Genomic DNA, 22,697 nt, shown 5'->3' with positions numbered 1-22,697 from the left:
ACTAACCCCAGAGCTGCTACAAGTGCCAGATTGTGGGGGCGTCCCTCAGCTGCTGTTGGAGAGGCTGCTCTCATAAATACCACTATGTCTGCGCCAAAGAGATAGGTAAGAGACCACAGCAAGAGAGGAAAGAGAGCAAAAGGGGATGAAAAGGGAAGAAAAGCCAAGGAGAAGGAGGAGAAATGAGAAGGGCAATTGGGAGCGGGGAAATTGAAAGTGGGTTGAGAGGGCAATAGGGAGGAGAACAAATATGATAGGTAGAAAAAAAGAAAAAATGAAAGAAGAGCAAAAAAAAAGAGAAGGTTTGGGAGAGCGGATGTGGGTAAAATGAGAGAAGGAAAATATATCAAGAAGTAACATTATTGAGTGTGAGAAGAGATGTCTGAGGGTGCTGGGGGAGAGGAAAAGAGGGAGGGAAAGAGGAAGGGGGCTTTGAATAAAGGGGATGATGAGAGCAAAGCGGGACCCTGGAGTGTAAGAGGGAGAGAGGGAAGAGTTAGAGGGAGGAGAGTGTGTATGTGTGCATTATTGACCACAACCCCTGTGGCTCCATCCATCCATTCTGCAGTCTGGGGACTGAATGTGCATGTGTGCGGGTTTGCATGCATCTGTTTGTGTGCCTTGCTGCCTCAGTGCTTCCCTATCTGGTCTCGCTACCATGTTGCTTTGTGCACGTTGCCTTCGATGCCCGTGAGCGTGAGTGTGTTCGTGGTCGTCGGTGTCGATACAAGTGAGTGTCTGTGTGTCAGCACATGTGTTGTATGGCTTCCCCTTACATTACCTCATGCCAAGGAAGTACAGTGTGGGGATTAGAAGGCCTGCCACGTCTGCCGAGCCAGCACAGGGAGCAGAGCGGGGCCCTTTTTTAATCCTGCTGAGTGCACCAGCCATATCTGACTGCCTGCCTGCATCGCAACTCATCCACTCAGTCTCTCTCCTCCCTCTGTTGCTCTCTCTCTCTCTTTCTCTTGCTCACTCGCTCGCTCACTCACTTTTTCTCTCTCTACCTCTATCTTGTGCAATTTTCATTTTAATCCAGGCTCTTTGTCATTTATCTGGGTTTTTAGAGTGGGTATGGGGGGGTTGTGGGGATTGTAGGGGTTGTTGCATGTGTCATACTGTGTGTTTCATTCGTTTTTGTTGTTGTTGTTGTTGTTGTTGTCGTCGTCAGTCCGCCATACTTACTCTCTCCTTTTCTTCACTTTCTCTCACCCTGCCTACAGGCTGCACATTCCACGAGGATGACTTCTCCATCAAATGTCCTAAACATGAGGTAAGGAAACAAAAACCTCATATCAGTCCTGTGTGTTTTCTATTATTATTATTAATCTTTTTTAGCTGACTTCCCCTGATTGCCACCAAAGTTTTAACAGTGAGTCATACATACAAGAAAATAGAGAGTTTTTTTTTAGAAGGTCTTCCATCCACCAGAGTAACCTCTTCGATATGTCTCATATATGTAGCCTACATTAGGCCTGCAAAGGTTTTTGTTCCTACAACAACAATAGCCTCTCTGCTTCCAGAGCCGCTGTGCTTTTTGATTTTGATTTTCATCCCTCCCCTCCACTCGCTCTACCCCCCCACCACCCCTATCCTTTTTTCCCCCCTCCCCCCTCGTTCCCCCTCCACTCTTCCTCCTTCCTCAGAGCAGAATAAAAAATTGAATTCACACATTGCTGTCACAAGCAGCAGCACCATGGCTGGATAGATGATACAGTGCAGAACAGAAAAAAAACTAGTGTCAGCTCCTGTAAAACACAGAGAGGATCAAAGGAGAAAATCGCAGGGTTCAGGGTGGTGTTCAACTGAACACTGGTATCAAGTACCCTATCTCCTCTCCTGCCAGGGTTGAAGCCCATAAAGGCCAGGATCTCATGGATTGACCCATCTTTTGATAATGTGTACGTAATGACCTTGGCAAGCAATACGCATATCAACAACCACTAGTTGTATAAACGCTTAGTTAAGTGCCCTTTGTGTTTTACTGTCACTCACCACCACCCACTGTTGTGACTGTAGACCGCTGTAATTACAAGAGGCCAGTGTTTTTGTGTTAATGTGAACGGCCCAGGCCACAGTACTGTGTAGACTTACCTGTAATACAGACGCCATCTGGTGGTGGTGAATCTGCACTGCAGCGCTGAGAGAGGAAGGTCAAATGCAGAGGAGGGTGGGGGGGAGCAGGGAAGGGAGAGATGCTGACATTCAGCAGGGAGCAGCGGTGCATTGAGGCAGCAGTGGTAGTAGCCTCCCCCCCCTCCCTCCCTCCCTCCCTCCCCTCTCCGCATCTCTCTTCCTCGCTCCCTCCCTCTTCCTCTCCTGTTCTCCTCTGTGCAGACTGACAGGGATGAAAAGCTGGCTGCTGATCAAAAACACCCCACCCACCATCCCTGCCTGCTATCTTCCCCACATGCTCTCTCCACCCTTTTCTCTCTCTCGCTCTCTACCTCTTCCTCTTGTTATTTTCTCTTTCCTCCCTCTTTTCTCCCCCCCTCCCGTCTCCCATATTTTGCTCCTGCGCTCCCCTGCTGTTCCAGCTCCCTCCGTCTCTCACTCTGTTCACCTCTCATCTCCTGTGAGCTTCCTTTTCCATTTTCAGTCGTCATCCCTTCCTCCCTCGTTCTCTCTCATCTCCTCTCTTCCCCTCTCCCCGTCTCTCTTCACCTCAACTCCCACGTCTAAGTAGCAGAAATAGTGTGAGAAACAGAGAGAAAAGGAGAGCAAGACAGAGAGATTGTTGTTAGCAGGCTGAGGCAGAGCTGTCATCAGCTGAGGGATCTGAAGGTCTGTGTGTGTGTGTGTGTGTGTGTGTGTGTGTGTGTGGGTCTGTGCTGTGCCAATTTACGCTGAGCAGCCTAATCAAAGGGAAGAGAAGACACACACGTACACACACACATATACAGGCACAAGCACACACCCACCCCACCCATGGGTCCCCCCTCAGAAATTCTCCCTCAGCCTGTGTTCACTTGTTTTCAGAGGCGAAGCACACATATCGATGAGATTGCAAACACATGCTGCCTTCAGCTGTGATTCTCTGGTGCTAAGGGACACACACCGAGTGCGTCCACACAGGTTCATTAGCAGGTTACCTGTTAGCTCTCTCTCTCACACACACACACACACACACACACACACACAACATAGTGAGCTGGAGAGAGGCAGGCGGAGAGGCAGGGAAAGGAAAAACAGACTGTTTTGTGCTGCGGCTGAGTGGGAACAAAAGACGAATGGGGGCAGTTACATCAGAGAGCGACAGAATGAAAGAGACAGATAGAGAAGAGGAAAGAAGGGCAACAGGAGAGACAGGCAGCAGAGGGAGAGACACACAGTGATGGAGGAGTGGAGAGAAAACAAGTGAGACTGAAGGTGTTAAAGAATGAGTTTACTCCAGGGAGGTAAACAGAAAGGGAACAAGGGAGGGAGGGGAACTTCAGAGGGAGGGAAAGAAAGAGAAAGAGAGATTGAAACAGAAAGAGGAGGAGATAAAAAGACAGAGAGCAACGCTGCTGGTCTGAGTCCGGGGTATGAGGATGAGCAACTGGCAGTTCAGAGAGAAAGACAGAGAGTGAACGAGAGACACCGAGGGGCTGCAGAGGAGAATAAGGGGAGAGAAAGCGCTCCGCCACCGCCATCACCACCACCACACCAGCGCAATTAGTAGGCGTTCCTGCTGTGTCTTTCACAGTGGAGCTGGTTCACTGGCCAGCTGCATCCATCTCCCCACTCCCCGCACACTGCAGCCAGCTCGCCACGCTTTCATGTCTGCGCTCTGCAGATCTGCACGGAGAGACGCACACAAAAGACGCACACGCAGCACATACAGTACATATGGGCTCAGAAGGAGAGGAGGGGGCTCCTGCACAGGAGGCGCCTCCACCTGCATGGATATGTAGCCCAGAACATTAGGGCTGATGAATTACTGGGGATTTTTATGTACGAGCGTTATGTGGTGCTGCTGGGAGTTCAAGGCCAATGCAGCAGTCACAGAGAGAAAATCTCTGGCACAGCTCGTACCATTTTTTTCCTCCTCTCTGTTTGTATTTACATCAGTCGTTTTACCCTTTCTCTCTACAGGACCTGTAAGATATTCCAGTGTACCACCTCCACCAACACCACCACCACCACCACCACCACCTCTCAGCCAGGCGACGCAAGCACCACCTATCCAGCAGAGGCAAAGGAAAACACTGTCCTAACAGCCACCTATACCTAAAAAAAAAAGAAAGAAAAGAAAGAAAAAACACGGTGATGACTGATGATGGACAGGCACAGCGGCCACTGGGGCTGGGGGAGGGTAAAAAAGGCAACGATGCTGTGGTGGAGCTCGGAGCAATACAACCCACGGAGAACAGCTCCACAGAGAATAGCTGCTCCCCTGAACCCGGCCTGGAAATGTGTTTTCTCAACTGAGCCCCTCACTGAAAGGCAGAAGGCCACGGCACTGTTTAACTGGAGGACAGACTGCGCTCTAGAGACTGTGTGCCTGTGGGCCCAGTGCACAAGGGGGCTGTCTGAAATGCATAGTGAGGAATGTGTGTGTGCGTGTGTGTGCGTGTGTGTGTGCACGCGCGTTTGTATGTGCGTGTGTGAGTGTTCTGCCTTCGGATATAGGTTGCTATCATATTCAGACACCTGGCGGACAGTGATTGGACAGGAGCATCCCTCTGGCTACCTTGTCTGTGGGCCAAGGGGTGTGTGTCCTCATGAGTGTGTGTGTGTGTGTGTGTGTGTGATTATCATAAAACTGTCATTCTCATCATCATCATCATCAGTGTGTTTGTGCATATGTGTCTGTATGGGTGAAGAAATGCATCTCCAATTCAAGATGTCATGCATCAAAAAAAAAAAAAAAAAAAAAAAAAGCAGCAGCAGCAGCAGCCAACCACTGGATGTACTATCTCAATGTGTGCGTTTGTGTTTAAAACAAGAGACAAAATGAAACAAAAAAGGAAACTGTACATGATGACGTGCTTTACAGGTTCTAAATATTCTGATATTGAAGAGTTAAGAAAAAAATGGACGCAGTATTTTAATATAATGCTCTTATCTTCGGAGATGTATTTTGATGTGCATTATGACTATACGACATCATTGCGTCACCCTTGGTATATGTCAGGCTTTGTGTTATTCAGAGATTAAAAAAAAAGAAATATGAAAAAAAACAAAAAAAAACAAATAAAAAACAAAACAAAACAAAGAAAACTCTGTTTAAGAGTCCATTCAACTGTGTGCACATTAAATATGTACAGTAGACGCCGCCATCATCACTCGACAGGTTGCAGTTCAGGGCTCCAAAGGTCCAAGCGGGAGTCAGGTCATCTCACTTCATATCTATGTACAGTTCAGAAGTATTACTGTTAAACATTGCCATGATGTATAATTACTCCACCAACCACAGCCGTGCAGAAAGATATACATTCGATCCAGATCTCATAACAACACCTGTCTGTTTGTGTATCTCAAATGTAGCCTCTTTCATGCTGCCATGCTATGTAACAGCATCCTATACAGGGTGTCAGTTGAAGTACTGGTCATATCAAAAGGAGACATATTTAAGTATTAGAGCATAAAAGAAAGTGCAAAAACGCCACACCAAACTTTCTCTTTTATGAAACTCATTATTTAATGGTGTATATAAGTATTTGATGCTGTTTAAATGTAAGATGTGATGTACTAATATAATTGTGTATAGTATTTCCTAGAGATGTTTATTTTCTATAAAATGGAATATGTTATTGCTTATAAAATGTTATTAAAAGAATCCATTGATGAAAAAAAAAAATGACGACCTTTTTTGGGAATGTCACCTAAGTTGGAGCATGCCGTTTTATTGATTTTCATGTCTATTTGTTTGGCATCACTTTGTTTGAAATGTTTTTTGTAACGCCAATGTTAAATATACCAGCACCTTTCAATGCTGCTATGACCAACGCCTGCTCTTTTTGTCTTTACTGATTATGCACCGACATTCACACACTAGAGACAGTTTGGATGGGCTTATTGCCTGGACTGTGCTGCTGTAGACAGTGGGACCAACAATGTGTCACTCAGTAGACTAATTAAAAGCTGGCACAATGGAAGAAAATGACATTTTTCAATCTCATAACACAAAGTCATTAAGATAGTTATCACTGTCAAATTCAAGCTTCCAAACTTATTAAATTAAAATGAACGCCTACTTTAACAACAGGAATTAAGAAAATATATTTATATAACACTATGGCAGCTATTAAGCTAATTAAATTACTTTTTGTTCTTTACTTACAGAAATCATGTTGATGACAAAACTGTGTGTTTTTTTTCTCCCCATTAAAGAAAAGTTTTAATCCCACTTCACAGTTCCAGTCCATGACCTACTTGGGTATTTTAGAGGTTAATTTTATCTTCTGGTATCGAACATCGCTCCATCCGACAGCAACACAAGACACATCATAGTCTTCTTTACAAAATGTTTTAATATTTACATCAGAAAAAGATGAAACTAAAGGACAAGTAAGAGATGAAACGATGTCGGCTAAAGGGACACATGAACAATAACCTTTAGACATAATTGCATTTCATTTATCTCATACTGAAGTCTTCCAGTCTTTCACATTAGTGACACTCTATAAAAACATACTGGTCCTGGGACAAAAAAACAAAAACATGACAAAGTTGTTGTTTTTTTCCTTCTTTTTTGACTTTTTATAGTTCTCTAAAAATTAATGGACAGTGTTTCTCTAGGAGCATTAAACTATAATGACTGAAGAAGAAGTACTGCTCTTTATGATGGAGCGAAAAAGAAGAACTGGGAAAAGGTTCACTACAGGCCCTCTTTGGAATAAAAGAGATAACCGGTCATTTATTTTGAAACTGCCTGCTTGACTTATGTAAATTGTTGCAAAAGTGCCAAAGGTTCACAATACAGTTTGAGCCGTTGGTTGGCTGTACCAGAACTGGATGCAGCCAACTTCTTTTGATAACGGTTGCATACCAGCGCAACGGTGCGAAAGGTCAAAACCAAGTTACAGGACGAGACCAAAATGTAACCTTGATAACTTGATACCGTCTCCAATTTTGACACTCATCACCATGGCAATACAGTACAGTGTCTACATTATTTGGACCTGTTCAAAAGCTACCAACATAAATTCAGGGAAGAAAATAAGCATTTTTCACTCTGCTTATGCAAAATACTGCTTAATCAAAGTTCATACAGATTATAAATACAATTTAAAATATATACACAGCAAAACAAAGAAAAAGGACCTCAATGAAAATAACCTCATAAAGCCATATTATTATTATTTATCATTGAAATCAGCCTCGTGAGGCTAGTGCAGATAGAGACACAGAGCTTGTACAGTGGGCGACCTCGCCTCAGATCATCACCGGTGAAACATGATTCAAAAGCAACTTCAACACTATTTGAACAACCTGCGGAGTGGTTTCCCACTGAACAAGCCCACGGTCAGACCAACCCCGAGTTTGGTCACTTTCCTCCCACGCTGAAGAGACACCTCACTCTGCAGCCAATCAGAGCAGCCCGCCACTCCAACCCACTGAGCACTCCTGCCTATACAAGGTGCATCTTTATATTAAAAAAAAAAAAAAAGACTGGGGGTGGGACTATACCAAATAAATGCAGCGCAAATATCTCTTTCATGCATCACACACACACACACACACACATTTATACACACACACCATCCACACAACATCCACCAGGAGAACGTGAGGGCTCCTCTCTGTGGTCAAACTGTGGCACTGCAATTCAATCTCACGGGGGCTTTAGCACGGTTCTGGAGGAAAAAAAAAGCTTCCTCTACTCTGATAATAATCTGTAGCAGTGTGAACTCTCCAAGTGCCTTCTGATGTGGGGCTGGGGTGGTGGGAGGGACAGTCCATGAAGAAAATCCTGCCAGGTTGATATGAATCTGTATAGTATAATAAAATCTGTTGGATAGCTGCACGCCAAAATGCCAGAGAATGTACGGTCGGTCGTGTGACTGTGTGTTTTTGTTTGACAGATGTTTCTATGTACAGTGTCCATGCATGTCTCTGAGCTTTCTCTCTCTCTCTCTCTCACTCCCCTCCTCCTCCTCCTCCTCTAGCTGTTGGTGACGGTGGTGCCGCTGCCCAGCTTGATGATCATTTGCTGGCAGTCGTGGAGGGTCCTCTTGTCTCCCAGCTTCTCCAGGGTGCGGGCTGCGTCGGCCAGCATGCCCACCCTTTGGCCCGGAGCCGACAGAAAGGAGGGAGGAAGGTAGCGGCACGCCAGCATCACAGCCTCCGCCTGCTCCCGCTGGCCTGGTCGCGTCTCACACTCCTCTGCACACACAAAAACACACAAGCGACGTTGTTACCGTGCTATTTCGGGGGAAGCTTTTGGATGTCATCAGCTACCAACAGCCAATCAGACTTCAGCAGCATCTTGTTTTACCGCTGATGGGATTTAGTGCAGTGAACAATTGGGCAAAATAGACAAGAAGCTGATTAGAGCCACTGATTACAGCCATTCAGTATTTCTGAGCTCTCTACAACTTTTATTAAAAAACTAAAAAACTAAATCCCATGCTTGATTGTGGTTTATTAGTAAGCTTTCATTTTTTTGTATGTTTTCTCCCTGAAACCTACTTTAATGCTACGTGATTAGAGCTTTGTACTGCACTAATTTAACTCAAAGAACTGTGAATGACTGTGATTATTGTATAACAGCATTGCACACTTCCCACAATACCTCAGTGCACAGGGAGAAGAAGGTTGTACAGATTGATAACAAAAGTAGAAAAATTTAAATTTAAGTCTCTCTCAAATACTAATTTACTGTTTATACAAAACAAATAACAACACACAAAGACTGAAAGTCTGAAGAGCAGCAAATACGAGCAAGTCTTGTCACCTAGATACAGAATTTCTAGAGCAGAGTGGATATGTATGAAAAAAAAAAAATAGAGATCAGCATCCCCACACACCTGTCTTGGCTCCAGGCGTTGCTCTACGTCGCAGTGAGCGATCCAGGAGCTGATGTGTGCGGGTGGGACTGGCCCCTGCCATCAGCCTGGCTGTTGCTTCATGGAGGAACAACTGGAAAAGAAAAAAGGAGGGGAGGGAGAGAGATGAGAGACGCAGCAGCAGCAGCGGCGGCGGCGGAGGAGGAGGCGGAGGTGGGGGAGGAGGAGGAGGAGGAGGAGGAGGAGGAGGAATGAGAGCGAGTGATGATGACTCATACAGAATGTTCAGCTCTACCTCAGAGAGACTTTGAAGCCTTGTGAACAACGCTGCTAAACACTTGCCTCGGGGGTGTGTGTGCATGTGTGTGCATGTGTGTGCATGTGTGTGCATGTGTGCGTGTGTGTGTGTTCAACACCTCCCAGCTAATTTCCACAGAGAACAGTACCACAGACTGCCTGCAAATATGTGCACGGCAAGTATTTGTATGTATATATGCTAAGTGCAGCCTGTGTGTGTGTCGATCTCACGCATGTGGGTTTAAGAGCATTTCAAGGCACATTCTAATGTGTTACAGTTTTTAAGTGCTTGACAATACAAATACTCCAACACAGGAGCTGCGTTGGTGCATTTCTATTGTTTTAATAATTCCCTAAGTGTGTGTCACTCGGTGGGTATTCATGCTGCCTGCTTGTGTGTTAGACTGAGAGGAAATCACAGTCTAGACTGAATAAAGGTTTGACTGTATGTCATGATGACAAAATCATGCTACTGCATTGCCCACACAAAAGCTGAATACTTTTTCAGTAAATCTCATACGTACTCTTCGCATCGCAGGTCTGAAGCTGTGTGCCAGTTTGCGTAGAGAGCTGAGATCTTGCTGAAAGCCTTGGAGCTCCGGCGGCGAGGCCTGGTGGACCCCCGCTGGGCCGGTGGTGCCCGCCAACCCCGTCCCCGCAGGACCGGCCCCTTGTTGTTGTAGACGCCACACGTTGGTCCTCATGACCAAGAGCAGGTCACATAAGAGTAGCTGGATGACCTAGAGGCGGATCAACACAATCAGTGGGAAGACATTTTACTGCCTTGAACAGATGTAAAGCAAAAACCTCTGCAGTTATCCACCTTTTTCTGAACGTCAAAAACGGAAGCCGGTTTTGCTCTTCCGGTGGAATTTTATGTTTACGTTTCCATGGTTTCGGTAGTCGCTGTAAATGCATGGATTTTTTTTTTTTTTTTCAATGAAAATCTGTGAAACGCATGGATCATCACACCAGCTTTTAACAATGGATATCGCACAAATTGACATCCGTGTTAAAGCCAGCGTTAATAGATGCATGAGTTTACCGCAACTATAAACCATGGAAACCGGCTTCCGGTTTTGACCATAGATGACGTTCAGAAACTTGTGGATAGAAAGGCCTGAACCACTGACTGATGATTTGTATTGATGTGATTCAGCAGCGTATGTTTGAGATAATGCCAGGTTAATAACACACAGACGTTGCCCAGCACAAACTACGACAGAGCTCTGTTCCAAGGGTGAAGGACGTTTTTCACTGCTCACCGTGTGTGTGTGTGTGTAGGTTGTGCTGCGAGTGGCCCAGCTCTGTGTTGCACTGCAGGTACATTGCACTCCGCTGAGACACACATGCAATGCAACTACAATGCACTACAGCTCCGGCCGTAGACGTACACACAGCTACCTGTCCACCAGCATCACCATCTGCTGAGCGCCAGAGGGTAGGACGCCGCGGTATCACAGAGCGCAGAGGGGGGTGGGGTGGGGGTTCACTGTCTGCGGTTAAAGCGTGTGTGACTTGGTATTGTGAGATGAGTGTGTGTATATAATGTGTGTGTGGGTATATCCAAATGATTATGTGTGGGCAATTTCCTGTGTTTGCAATTTTTATTCCTGCACATGTGTGGGCACATCTGCCGCTGCCTGTATTTGTGTTTGATATTTCTCCTTTGGATTTGTAATGTGGATGTCGGTGCCATCGCAAAATTCCCCCCTCACGGGAATAATAAAACATCAACATGACTTTTAATCAATACAAATCTTTATAAATGGGAGACAACGCACTCAACTCACGTGAACAAAAACAAACACTGGGTGCTGAATTCCTACTGAGGTATAAAGTTTTTTAAAAATGTAAGAAACAGCACTGAAAGTTTAAAGATTTATTTGCCACACAGACGTTTCAGGTCTAGCCCAGGTCCACACAATGGAAAAATCATGAAAAAAAAACAACGATGATGATCATGATTTTTCATGATGAAAAAACATTTTTTTTCATGATTTTTCCATTGTGTTTCATGCGACTCTGACACTCATGACTTTTATTGTGGTGATGGAGCTGCGTCAGTCTTTTATAATTAGATTTATAATTAAGGGCACCTGTGAGTGCTGTGTATTGTTTGCCAGGGCTAGACCCGAAACGTCTGTGTGGCAAATAAATCTTTAAACTTGGAGTGCTGTTTCTTACATTTTTTTTAATCCATTCAAATCTGCAAGTGCTTGAGCCTTTGTGTGTGAGCATGTGTGTGGGTACCTTGTCTAAACTGGAGCTGTGGCAGTGTGGTCCTAGGTTAAGGCTGTCTCGGAGCAGGACGCTGGCCTTGTCGCTGTAGCTCAGACTCAGCTGGCAGTTCTCCGGCTTGGACAGCAGAGCCCGCACTGCCCTGAATGTGTTCAGACACGCCTTGGGCAGAAGACTCCTGACAGAGCAAGGAAGGGTGAGGAGGGGAGACAGAGGACACAGGTTAAAGTGGTGGAAGTGTGTATGCGTGTGGATCCTCTGCAGGTTACGCAACACAGTCTACAGCCAGTGTGTGCGTGTGTGTGTGTGTGTGCAACTTACTCTGCGTTCTGCAGACTGCGGGGCAGGTGCTCAACGGTCGGATAGAGCCTCTCCGCTGCGGTGTCGTCTCCTTGGAGCCAGTTGATGATCACCACGGCAACCGAGGACCACCACTTGGAGTGGGGGTCGCAGCCTGAAAGTCGGAGCGAAAACCGTCAAAAAAGGCGAGAGACACACCCGCCGACAAACAAACATGCAAATATTTGAATCCCCCGCTGTCCAGCTTCATGTTTAACATGCATGAGAGTGCACACAGACAAGACAGACACACAGACAGCTGCTGTCTGTATTTTGACCTCTGAATCAATCTGTTCCCCCCCCCCACAGCACAGGCACAACATGCTGAGAGAAAGCAGCCATTTTGACGACTCCCACATGAGGGAAAACTACTCCATTTAACATGGGGCAACACACACACAGACACACACACACCCAATGTGAGCAACCTGAGGCTCTGCCAAGAAAAGTCTCCTATTAAAATCCCCACACAGCCTTCCTTCCTCCGTCTCCCTCCCTCCTCTCAAGGTGATCACCAATTTGACAGCGCTGAAGATAGATGAAGCAATCTAGCGGATGCCTCCCTTTCACCTAGCCCCCTTTCACTCAGATCAGTGATCAGTGAGGACAAAGCCAAGTGGTGCGAGGGAGGGAGTCGAGCCCGGCAGAAATCTAGGCACTCAATCTCAGCGCTGTAAAAATTAACTTTATCTCACGGCTTCTTATTTTGCAAGCACATTAAGGTAATCGAACAGCCGGGGCAGGTGAAGAAAAGAAGCAGGAGTGGCAAATGCGATACTCCCTGCATAAGATGAGTAGTATTAAAGTTAGGGAGTACAACTCTACACCTGACTGTGTTGATGCACTCGGGAAACACAAGTGGTTTCAGTCAGGGAGTGTTCAGTTGCAACTGTTAGCAGTGACGCTGGCTTTGGGCATGTACTGATGTTATAAAATATTCAGTTTTCCATAATATCCAAGAGGAAAATGTTTCTATTTCCTCATGTAGAGAACAGACAAATAAATGTGTTGTTAGAAGATAAGGCAGATACCATAGTAACTTACCGGTCACAGTAGCCATGTTGGAGCCGATTGCAAAGGACTGGGATGTAGCACCCGCTGCATCTGATGCACTGATTAACAGCTGGAGATACTCCAGGGCATCAGCATACTCCCTGAGGAGGAACACATGCTGAATGTTTATTCTGCTGCCACATCAACAGACAACAGCAATTTCAAAATCAATTGTTCCCAAAGGCATCCTTGAATGATTTCAGTTAAACCAACAAGGATGGTGTAAATATTTCGGCGGGGGATGACAGTAGTAAAAAACAAGTCAGTTGCGGGTGTGTTTTGTTTTCTCACCCCTCGCCCTGGCTGGGACTTTTCTCTCCATGCGGCTGAGCCACACAGTACAGCGCCTTCTCCAAGAGGTGCTCTCTGAACGCCTGAGTCACCTGGGCCAGAGGATCCACTGGAAGAGCAACAGCAAAGCGGTATAGCATGAGATAAACAAACATTTTTCCAGAGGATTCATTCAACAAAGTCACTCAGGCATTATACAGTCACACACAGCGTGCAAACTCTGTATACACTTACCGGTATTTCCAGCCTGGCTATAGATGCTTTCCTTAGGGGTGCTGCGAATAGCCCAGTCCCCATCCACAAAGAAGCGGTGGCCCAGTGGGTGACAGAGCCACTGCATGGCCGGAGGCACACTGCCGCTCGACGACAGGCATGCCTGCCGGGCACTGCTCAGGAACACGCGCTGTCGGGGGGGAGAAACAAAAAAAAAAACAAGAGAACAAAGTGCTTGGTTAATATCTGCACTCTCATTTTTTTATGTCAGTGGAACGAGCACAGAATTACACAGCTTATAATTCACTAATGATGATTTGGCTCAGAGTAGTTCAGTTTATTTCACATCCTGGGGGTCCATTAACTGATCAGTTCATGTTAATTAAACATGGATCAAAAAATTAACAGAAATGTCAGCTTCCAAACTGGTCCCTGTTTGAGATCTGAGGGGACATACCGAGGTGAAATGAAGGACCCTTGGCAGGCTGGCTTTGACCCGGAGAGCTGCAGAGACGTAGACCTCGGCCAGAGTGGCCACAGGCAGACAGGAGCCAGAACACTCTGCCAGGTTCACCGCACTTAAAGCCATGTGCACTGCTGAAAGGTGGCTACCATTCAATTTACCTGCACGTACAGACAGAAGATAAGTGAAATAATTACTTTTTTAAATACATAGAGCAACGGTGATGCAACAGTCACAAAATGAGCCAAAGAGGTATGGTAATAATAATTAAAGCTGAGTTAACTATGTAACATTAGTCTAAAACCTTTTACTTGAGCTGAATCTACATAAGCTTACAGGAAAAAAAAAAAAAAGTGGTATGAGCTGATCTTTAATCACCAAAGACTTCAGTCTCCCAACCCACTAAGTTCAGTCTACCATGCTGATTTGATTTAGAAACAGGGTTTTTCCCGCTGGCTAACCTGTCATATGAAGCTGGTGCAGACGGTGGTAAACCAGGGCGGCATCACGGCTGCTTTTGCACGCATCCTCCTGCAGGGGGCGGTCAGACCGCAGCCCTCCGGCTCTGGCAGCCAGCCAGCGGCCCACCCAGAGGCGCTGGAGGCAGAATCTTAACAGCGACCACAATGCAGCACAGGCCAGGTCCAACTGGGAGGTGGGTAAGGGACGGCCGAGAGCCTTCAGACAGGTCCACAGGTTCTGACTGGCCTGAGCAAAATCCCCCTGGGAAGGATTTAAGAGATGGGGTGATGATGAGGTAAAACAGATAAAAGATGACACAGAGGAGTTCACTACAGACTGGAGAGCATTAAAAAATATGAGGACAAAAATTCTCCTATTTCAATAAAATAAAAATCAAATGTCTTGTATATATCAATGAGGAATCATACTCTAGCTAGGTCCAGGTCAGCCTGCTTGCGGTGCCTCCAGAACAAGACAGAGGATCCAGAGTGTGGTCTGGTGACAGGTTCTCCATACACCAGCAGACGGATCAGGACTCCAGACACCAGAATACCATTCAGTAACCACACAAGTATAGTTGGTAGCATCCAGTCCATCCAGCCCCACGAGTCCGCTGTGGATGACAGATGTTTGTCATTTTACAGTAAAAAAAAAAAAAGCAAACAAACAAAAACTTAATTTTAATCTGATGGTGTAAAATCTCAGAAAGCATCATGTGACATAATAACCTAACAAGCATCTCTCCCTTCGTACCTGCGATATCCACACCCAGAACACTCCTGCCTGCGTGATGAGTGGCAGAGGTTGAAGCACTTCCAGCTAAGCTGCTGCCTGATGAACACAGAAGAGCGGCCAGAGGGTTGAGGGAGAGGAAGAGGAAGGTGAAGGCGCACAGGGCCATGCGAGACCGGTCCAACATGCCGCCGGCGCTGCTGCCTGCTGCCGAGCTGTCCAACGCACCCACACTGGGCTGGCACATAGAGGAGAAAACAAGAGAAATGAATGTGGATTAAAACACTTGGGATTCAAAAACACTTCATTTAAGCAGCATCAAGCATGAAACTGAAGCTAAGACAGGGACAATATCATTAACATGTTTTATTCTAACTTTATGTATGCATAAGCCACCATACTAACACTTTCAAGCAATGGCAAATAGCCTTTCAGCACAACAGATAATGACATTAAGGTAATGAAGTAACTTTTTAATAAAATGAGCAATGATCAATGTGAGACCTTGGCTCATATGAATGAACACTGGATATGAACCGCTACTATTCAGACTTTAGTTCAGCAGTTTGCCTGAGAACTTCATACCTTGGTGTCTTCCACCATGGGGCTGTCGGGCTCCGAGTCACTGCTACAGTGCGAGTAAGACGTCGGGGAGCCCACATCCGAAGCTGGTGGGGTGGGCAGCTCGCTCTTCACCTCAGACTGTCCATCCACCTCCATGGCAACCAGGTCCTTCAGAGACTCTGAAGAAAGAGCAAAGGAAAAGACGAGGAGAGCGGTTAGAGGGTCAATCAGCGGCACAAAGGCAAAGACGTCTTCAGCCTTAACTTCCACTCACTCAGGGGCATTTCAAGACCATTTGTCACATTTATCATTCCAGGATAACAGCAGAGACCTCCTCACACAAGGTCAATGACTTACTTTGAAGGAAGTGAAATGAATTGTACGAAACTGAACTGTTAAGGCACAAGAAGACAAAGGTTTTAAGCACATACTGTTTTTCTGGGCTGCCATTTTCAGAGCCATGTTCTCCTGTTTGAGTTTCTGGTTGGCCTGCTGCAGGTAACGGATGTAGTCGATGGCTTTTCTTAGCACTGCAGACTTGTTGAGCTAAAAAAAGAAGAAAAAAAAAGATGATATGTTAGGGAAACTAAAAAGTAGTTTTATAATGATTTTAAACATGTTTGAAGAATCTCTTTCTTACCTTGGCCTCAGTACCAGCCACCAGGTCTTTGAGCTCCACGATTTTGTCGTTGATGGAGGAGCGGTAGCGCTTCTCGATGGCGTTGTGGGCAGTGCGCTTCTCCCCCTTGTGGGGCAGGCCAGCTGGCTTACCGCTGATGGCAATGCGGTTGATTGGCAGCTTCTCGGCATCCACCATGACTGGCACCGTGGTCAGGATGGTGCCACCGCCCATAAAAGCCTGGGGAGGTGAAAATGAATCACGCTGTTAACATAATATAGCGATTAAGATGAAGTATTTAACAAGATGTGAGCACTTTGTTCAAAAATTAAGCTGCTGATGAATTGAAGAAACAATTATTCTCACGGTTATTCTCCCTTACAAGTTAATTTACAGACACTTGGATATTTGATCATTATAGTTGAGATCTTGGCACTCCCTGTTAATAACTGTTAATAATGGCACTGGTGTGAAAAGAGAACCAGCTTTCATTTTACTTTTAAAGCCATTCGAGTTTGCAATGGAAATATGAGACAGTGGCAGTGCACCATACGATGTTAGGACTGAGTTTTAAGGTTCACAAGGTGCCAACCTGCAGCGAAGTGCTCTGTACTGGGGTGGTGGTGGTGGCCAGGGATGTGGGGGAAGCCATGGTAGTGACGATGCAGGGGTCATGCTTCAGAGTGGTCAGCAGCAGAGACTCAGCCTTGATGAACTGAGGCTGCAGCAACACCTGAGGAACACACAGACGCGCAGATATTATAAACATGCACAGTTCCGATTTTGACTCTATGATACAATAAAAAAAAAAAGAGGACGTTGCATTTATTTCCTCTATTCAAGCTCGTTCACATGTCAGCTTTGAACACACACTCACAGGAACTTGCTGCACGTGGGGCGCGATGGTTTGAATGGGTGGGCTTGCCGACGTGGCGATCAGAGAGGCGGTGGTGGTCAGGCCTTGGAGCTGAGTCTGGATGGCCACCGGCTGAACACTCGGAGGTGAGGGTGACAGAGTGGCGGCGGGTTGGCTCACGCTCCCGGGGGTGCCAGCTGGAAAATTGTTACACACACATTTTTTTTTTAGCCTTTAGTAGCGCATGAATGAAACATCCACAGCACCAAAGACACCAATGTCTGTCAATCACTGCCTTTTTAGGGCGGGATAAATGCACAATAAACGTCACAAATTAAACAAAACAAAGTTGAAAAGGAAATTCTACAACACATGGGATTTTACTTTCTGTCGATAATTTGAATATTTCAGACGTTTTTCACATGTAATTTTGTAGTTGAAAATTATATACTGTAAGACTATATTTATAGAACAGCTAAGACGAGTTAATGAGTTAATGGCATCAGAAAAATCTGTTTTAAAAAGTAACGTCAAAGAGATTTATATTGGCCAATAAATGTAAAAAAAAAGAAGAAAAAAAAAAAGAAAATCACATACTAATGATTGTTTAAAAAATGATTGGTTAGTGTTACATCTCACTCTGGGCCAGCCGTTCTCTGTAGGTTTGTAGGCCAATAGGTGACTTGCAATCTCTTTAGAAATAAGTCAAAGGACCGTTCAATGAGTCACATTATATTTCTTATCAGCTCCAACTGGGCAAGTGACTGCAATCAGTACTCAGTACCTTGGTCAGGGAGTTTCCTACACAAGCAATAAAAATGTATTGCTTATCTGAATATTCAGAAGCATTGACTGCTTTTCTACTACTACAACGAATGGCAGGTCAGGTGTCAAAGTTTTCAGTGGAAATCGATTTTTAAGCCATCAACAAACAGACGTATCACACACCATACTGTGTTCACACAATGCCGTGTACATGTACAATGGGTGTTGCCCAGACAAAGCATTTTCATGGAGCCAACCGAGTCTCACACTGTGCTGAGCAAAGTCTATTAGATTAGGACTTGCACATGAGATCAGCTGAGGTTGAATAAGCCAGTGTCTTAGCTTGGGAAATGTTACACACGACGAGTCACCTCACCAAGCGCTGGAGATTCGTTTGGGGGATTTCCGAAGACAGACGACGTGCATGGAAACATACATCTGCTTTAAGCAACACTGGTGTCCTGATCCATTTAAGATTAATGAACTATTTAAGTTGAAGGTGCGCACAAAGGCAGCTGTCAAAATTTACACCCAATAAAAATTTCATATAAAGACTGATGAATATGTACATTTGGGGGAAAATATTACACAGTGAATCAGAGCTCACCAGACATTTTTTAATCATTATGTCTGGACATATCCTTTCTTTTTCTGAATAGACGCTGTTCTACATTCTTGCATTCTTTATAGTGTAGAGTCAGGCTCGTGTGTAGTACTCTGCCGTTATAAAGAGAACAGGAGACTTCAATTTGCATCCAAAGATTTAATAGCACAGCAGTGCAAAGCAGGAAAACTCTATAGAAATATTTCTGCGAGGGATTCACGATAAATACAAATTACTATCTGCACAGCAGCAAACACAAACAAATGCAGGTCTTTGCATTCTTCAGCGTTTCTGAGAAGCACAAGGGTGTGACCCTTATTAAACAGCAGTCAGGGAACTGCTGATACAAGTCATTGCAATATGTGTTGTTTACTAAAAGGAAACACTGTAGAAATAACAATAAATCACAACAGGGAGTATATAACAGTATGTTGTTGGTGCAATCAGATCGGTGATTATCTACAATCTACAACAGAGTAGATGTGTATGTGTGAAAACACAACTTAAAAACATGATCACGTGTACTTCAACAGTATCGATGTGTATTCATAAAAATGCAACATAGAGCTGTTTATTTCTTTGGAGAAATTATTTTCTTCTCCCCCGTCTCTCCACTAAGGTGGGTGCAAACCGAACCACTTGCATTATATCATCCGTTTTCTCTCCCTGACTCACTTGTTTGTCTCTCACGACTTCTATCAAGGACAAAAAAATATGAAAAAAGCGTGATGAAGTGGCTTAGACATGTATGTTATTCAATGCTTTTATTTTCTAAAGTCACAACTGGGCATTGAGCAACAAGTCACAGCCAGGTTGATCACTTTTTATTGTCCCGTAGAAACACTTCAGTTGTGTTTGTAGCACGTGTGTCGACATAAGGGTTGTGTATTTGTATTTATTTTCTTCAGCTATTATGCACTCAGCACAAAGGACCTCTGTAAAAACAACTTTGACGGCTGAAATCCAATTGAAAACCTGTAGTAAACAAAGTAATCCGTTGTAGCCTTCTCTTGGTCAAACTTTGCTACTGAAATATTTAAAAAATATGAGAGAGTTTATACAAATATGAAAGAGTGAAATATGCCGACTGTAAGAAGACAACTGTATTCAGCGAGGGAGACAGAAAACAAAGGAAACTTGATTTGTCCAATGCAAAGCCAATATACTTGTCACGGCACACAGAAAGTAAAACTACAATATTATGTTAAAATAATATCACAATACAATTTAAAGCCTGTTGATTCCCTGTTCTATCTAACTGATGAAAAAGAAGCCACTGTTGACACTTGAATCATGACAAAAAAACAAAAACAGTCCTTACCTGTGAAGCTGTTCTGGGTGCTGAAGTTGGTCCGGGCTTGTTGGGGCTGGGCCGGGGCCGGGGCCTGAAGTTGTGTCTGCGTCGGCTGAAGTGGAGTCTGGGGTGCAGGCGAGGTGAAAAGAGCCTGAGGCGTAGAGCTGAACGCTGGGCTCGGTCCTGGTGAGCCATGAGGCGAGGCTGCCTGCGCCGGGGCAGATGGGCTGAGAAGGGGTTGGGGCTGCTCCATCTGCGGCTGTCTCAGTGTCTGAGCCTGCTGCGGGGAGGCCGGCTGCTGCGGCGGTGGCGGCGGCCGCGGGGTGGAGGGGGGTACCTGGGCCAGGGGAGACTGTTGGAAAGTTGGAGGCTGGAAGGCCTTGTCCGGGGTGGTGGAGCTCCGGGTGATGGGAGGGCCCAGGAGGGCGTCCAGGTGGGGGCTACTGCTTAAGATAGAGGAGGAAGATGAAGACGGAGGTGTGGTAGTGGTGGTTGGAGGGGCCGCAGAAGTGATGGTCTGGGTCAAAGCAGGAAGCTCTTGGGTGGGTGGGGGCCCTGTGTATGGAGGGTTATCAAAGAGCCCTACAAACTCCATGTCCTGGTTGTTGATGAGCTGTAGCATATCTGATGAGGAAGAGAAAGCAGAACCACCATCACTTTAATGACCAAGAAGAAATGTATAAAAGACTAGGGCAGGATGACCCTAATACTGACACACAGCCTGCAGCATGGGTTAATAATGCACCGTTTGCCCCTGATCACTGATGTGTATAAAGGATATCAAACTTTAAAATGAAAAGGAACTCAAAGTTCATATTGACTGTGAATTAGTATATTAGATAATGTATATGCAACTTGTTTACAGCAGTTCAAAACTGAAAATAAGGATAGTTTGTACATTTATTTTTAGAAACAAGCCTTGCTAAGAACCAAAAACCTGTTCTGAATGGATAAACATCCTATTCACAGGGCGCGCTGCCGCTGACACACATGCAAATACAACAAAGCTTTGCATATGAGACAAACAGTTAGGGAAACACAGTAAACACAGAGTCCACATACTGTACACCAGACAGTATAGTTTCATGTTGGTCACCCTGTGTGCCACCAGGCTAGTTACAGAATTACTACATTAGTAGATGACAAGACTGCTGTGAAAAACATATTACAGTAACTTGATTAGGGTCCGGCAACCATAGACTCATGAGTTCTCTTTCAGATAATCTGACCGAAACAGATGTGAAATATTCAAAAAATGCTTTGTTTTTGTGTTTTTTTTCCGACACACAAACCTCTGATGATTAATATAAAACTGATATGAGAACAATACGTTTCTTATAAAATGAACATGACAGAGCTGTGCTCTTCAGTTTATTCAGGACAGGAAATACTGCAAATTGACAAATATATAGCCTATATTTTTTTAAGTCTTTAATTTTAGCCCGACGAGGGTCATAAAGTGTAAATTGCAAAAGAAACCCAACACTGTGTGTATGTTGTGTCTGCAGTGAAAGGCAGCAGCAGCCTGGATTTGTAAACCAGTGTTTTTGTATGAGGTGATCGCTCTTGACCAATCAGAGCGCGTCTCAGAGACTTGCTATGCCGATCAGCCCAAGACAGGAAAGAGAGGGAGCGCTGTCTGTGTAGCTTCACATGAGGTTACCATCGAGCAGCATCGCGGAGGGTTACTGTCGGTCAAAGGCAGGAAGATGGCGAGGAGGACGACGGGCTGCAGGGTGTGCGTTATCGGCCACTGTTTACGCAGTGCAGCTTTATCACAACTATGTTTTCCCTATCACCTTAAACATATATTGACCATTGCATGTGAAGTTCCCGAAAAAAAATCACACAGTATGTCAGTATGTAATTTTTTCCCCCTTAGGTTTTCTCACCAAAATAGTACCTCAATACAAGCACGTAGCAGCAGGAAAACAATGAAAAAAGGGGTTGAATTTTTTCAACAGAGCACATAGTTGTATCAGTGTCGATTATTTTGGACCAAAAAAAATCAAAAAATTATTAATAATCACAATTATTTTTATTAATTTTTTTGTGCACGGTCAACTGAGGCAGGGTGAACCCAGCAGAGAGGAATGAACGGCAGTAACCTCTGTCTGTGAAGAGAGCTGGGGGCGGGGCGCACTCACCCCCATTTAGCAGCACGTTAGCTTCACCTATTAGCCTATTTAACTCACTCTAATAACCGGTTAGTCCTGGTACTAACACAGTTATGGCACTATGGTCTGATAATGACAGAAACAACACAGTGGACGGCTAGTTGTACCACCACACGCCTCTGAAGTGCTCCAGCTAGCTGTATGGTTATTACTGTAATGTTAAGCTAAGTCTGATGAAAGGTGCGCTGTGAGCTAACTTACAGCCAGTTATCCGGTCACTGCTGGTGCTATTTGTTCGTGTAAATGAGGTTCATGTTTTATTGTAAGACACAAGAGACAAGTCAAAGTGACAAGTGAAGCACACAGACAGTAAGTTAAGTTAGCAGCCAGCCCTCAGTGCCTTTCAGCAAAGGCTAAACGTGACTAGGTTTAGCCTTTTAACATCCCCCCTCGCTGGGTTTTCTTACCATCTATGTCGCTCAACAGGGCCGTGTCAATATCGCTGGGGTCGTTCAGCGACAGTGTTGGGTCCAGGTTATCCAGCGAGGGATCGTCAAACGATAGGCTGTTCATCTTTACTCTTGAGTCGGTCGTCCCTGTGTTTCTCTGTCTCTTGTCGAATCGCTCCGAAAAAATCAGACACTTCTCACGTCCCTACATTTGCAACAAAAACAAAAACAAACCAAAAAGCACACCAAGCACTGGGTGTACTTGAAACACGCGCAGAGGGAGCTGCAACTTTCTACCGATGTGTCAACTAACTACTCACTCCGACCGCCATGATCGCACAGGGAAACTTGTCAAACCAAGCCAAACACTGAGGCTCATTCAGTAATTACTAACGTGCTTAC

General features: G+C 45.1%; 2 protein-coding genes across 3 annotated transcripts in view; one reads left to right on the top strand and one right to left on the bottom strand.

Moving 5' to 3' along the window:
- The window catches only part of rai1 (retinoic acid induced 1), a 54,101-nt gene extending 48,825 nt beyond the window's left edge, over positions 1–5,276 (top strand). Inside the window, exons 3-5 of one of the 2 annotated variants that reach the window (XM_085784354.1) lie at positions 12–105; positions 1,224–1,273; positions 4,078–5,276. In XM_085784354.1, coding sequence (XP_085640480.1) covers positions 12–105; positions 1,224–1,273; positions 4,078–4,086 — 153 coding nt within the window. In that variant the 3' untranslated portion in view covers positions 4,087–5,276. The remainder of the gene's footprint in view (positions 1–11; positions 106–1,223; positions 1,274–4,077) is intronic. The other variant, XM_085784353.1, reaches the window with a different exon arrangement.
- A 1,162-nt stretch (positions 5,277–6,438) lies between these two features.
- On the bottom strand, positions 6,439–22,633 carry srebf1 (sterol regulatory element binding transcription factor 1). The gene is made up of 19 exons (XM_085784355.1): positions 22,314–22,633; positions 19,757–20,353; positions 17,088–17,263; positions 16,803–16,943; positions 16,232–16,450; positions 16,023–16,137; positions 15,613–15,770; positions 15,049–15,265; positions 14,724–14,908; positions 14,295–14,556; positions 13,828–13,994; positions 13,392–13,560; positions 13,158–13,266; positions 12,858–12,967; positions 11,796–11,928; positions 11,487–11,652; positions 9,758–9,973; positions 8,958–9,069; positions 6,439–8,313 (listed from the first exon to the last, which is right to left on the bottom strand). Exons 1-19 carry the CDS (start codon positions 22,417–22,419, stop codon positions 8,093–8,095), a joined length of 3,579 nt encoding a protein of 1,192 aa, XP_085640481.1. The 5' UTR covers positions 22,420–22,633; the 3' UTR covers positions 6,439–8,092.
- Positions 22,634–22,697: the final 64 nt, after the last annotated feature.

The sequence above is a fragment of the Trachurus japonicus genome, chromosome 8, assembly GCF_045865225.1.
Source record: "Trachurus japonicus isolate A0001 chromosome 8, Traja_1.0".
Classification (NCBI taxonomy): Eukaryota; Metazoa; Chordata; class Actinopteri; order Carangiformes; family Carangidae; genus Trachurus; species Trachurus japonicus.
This window is presented reverse-complemented; position numbering and strand designations above follow the sequence as displayed.

Excerpts from the sequence above, each read along its gene's own strand:
- srebf1 (XM_085784355.1), bottom strand. The coding sequence starts at position 22,419 with ATGAACAGCCTATCGTTTGACGATCCCTCGCTGGATAACCTGGACCCA. Across the intron at positions 16,138-16,231 it reads TGGCTGGTACTGAGGCCAAG|CTCAACAAGTCTGCAGTGCT; the intron begins GTAAGAAAGAGA and ends TTCTTTTTTTAG. Across the intron at positions 13,561-13,827 it reads GGGTCCTTCATTTCACCTCG|CGCGTGTTCCTGAGCAGTGC; the intron begins GTATGTCCCCTC and ends CCCCCCCGACAG.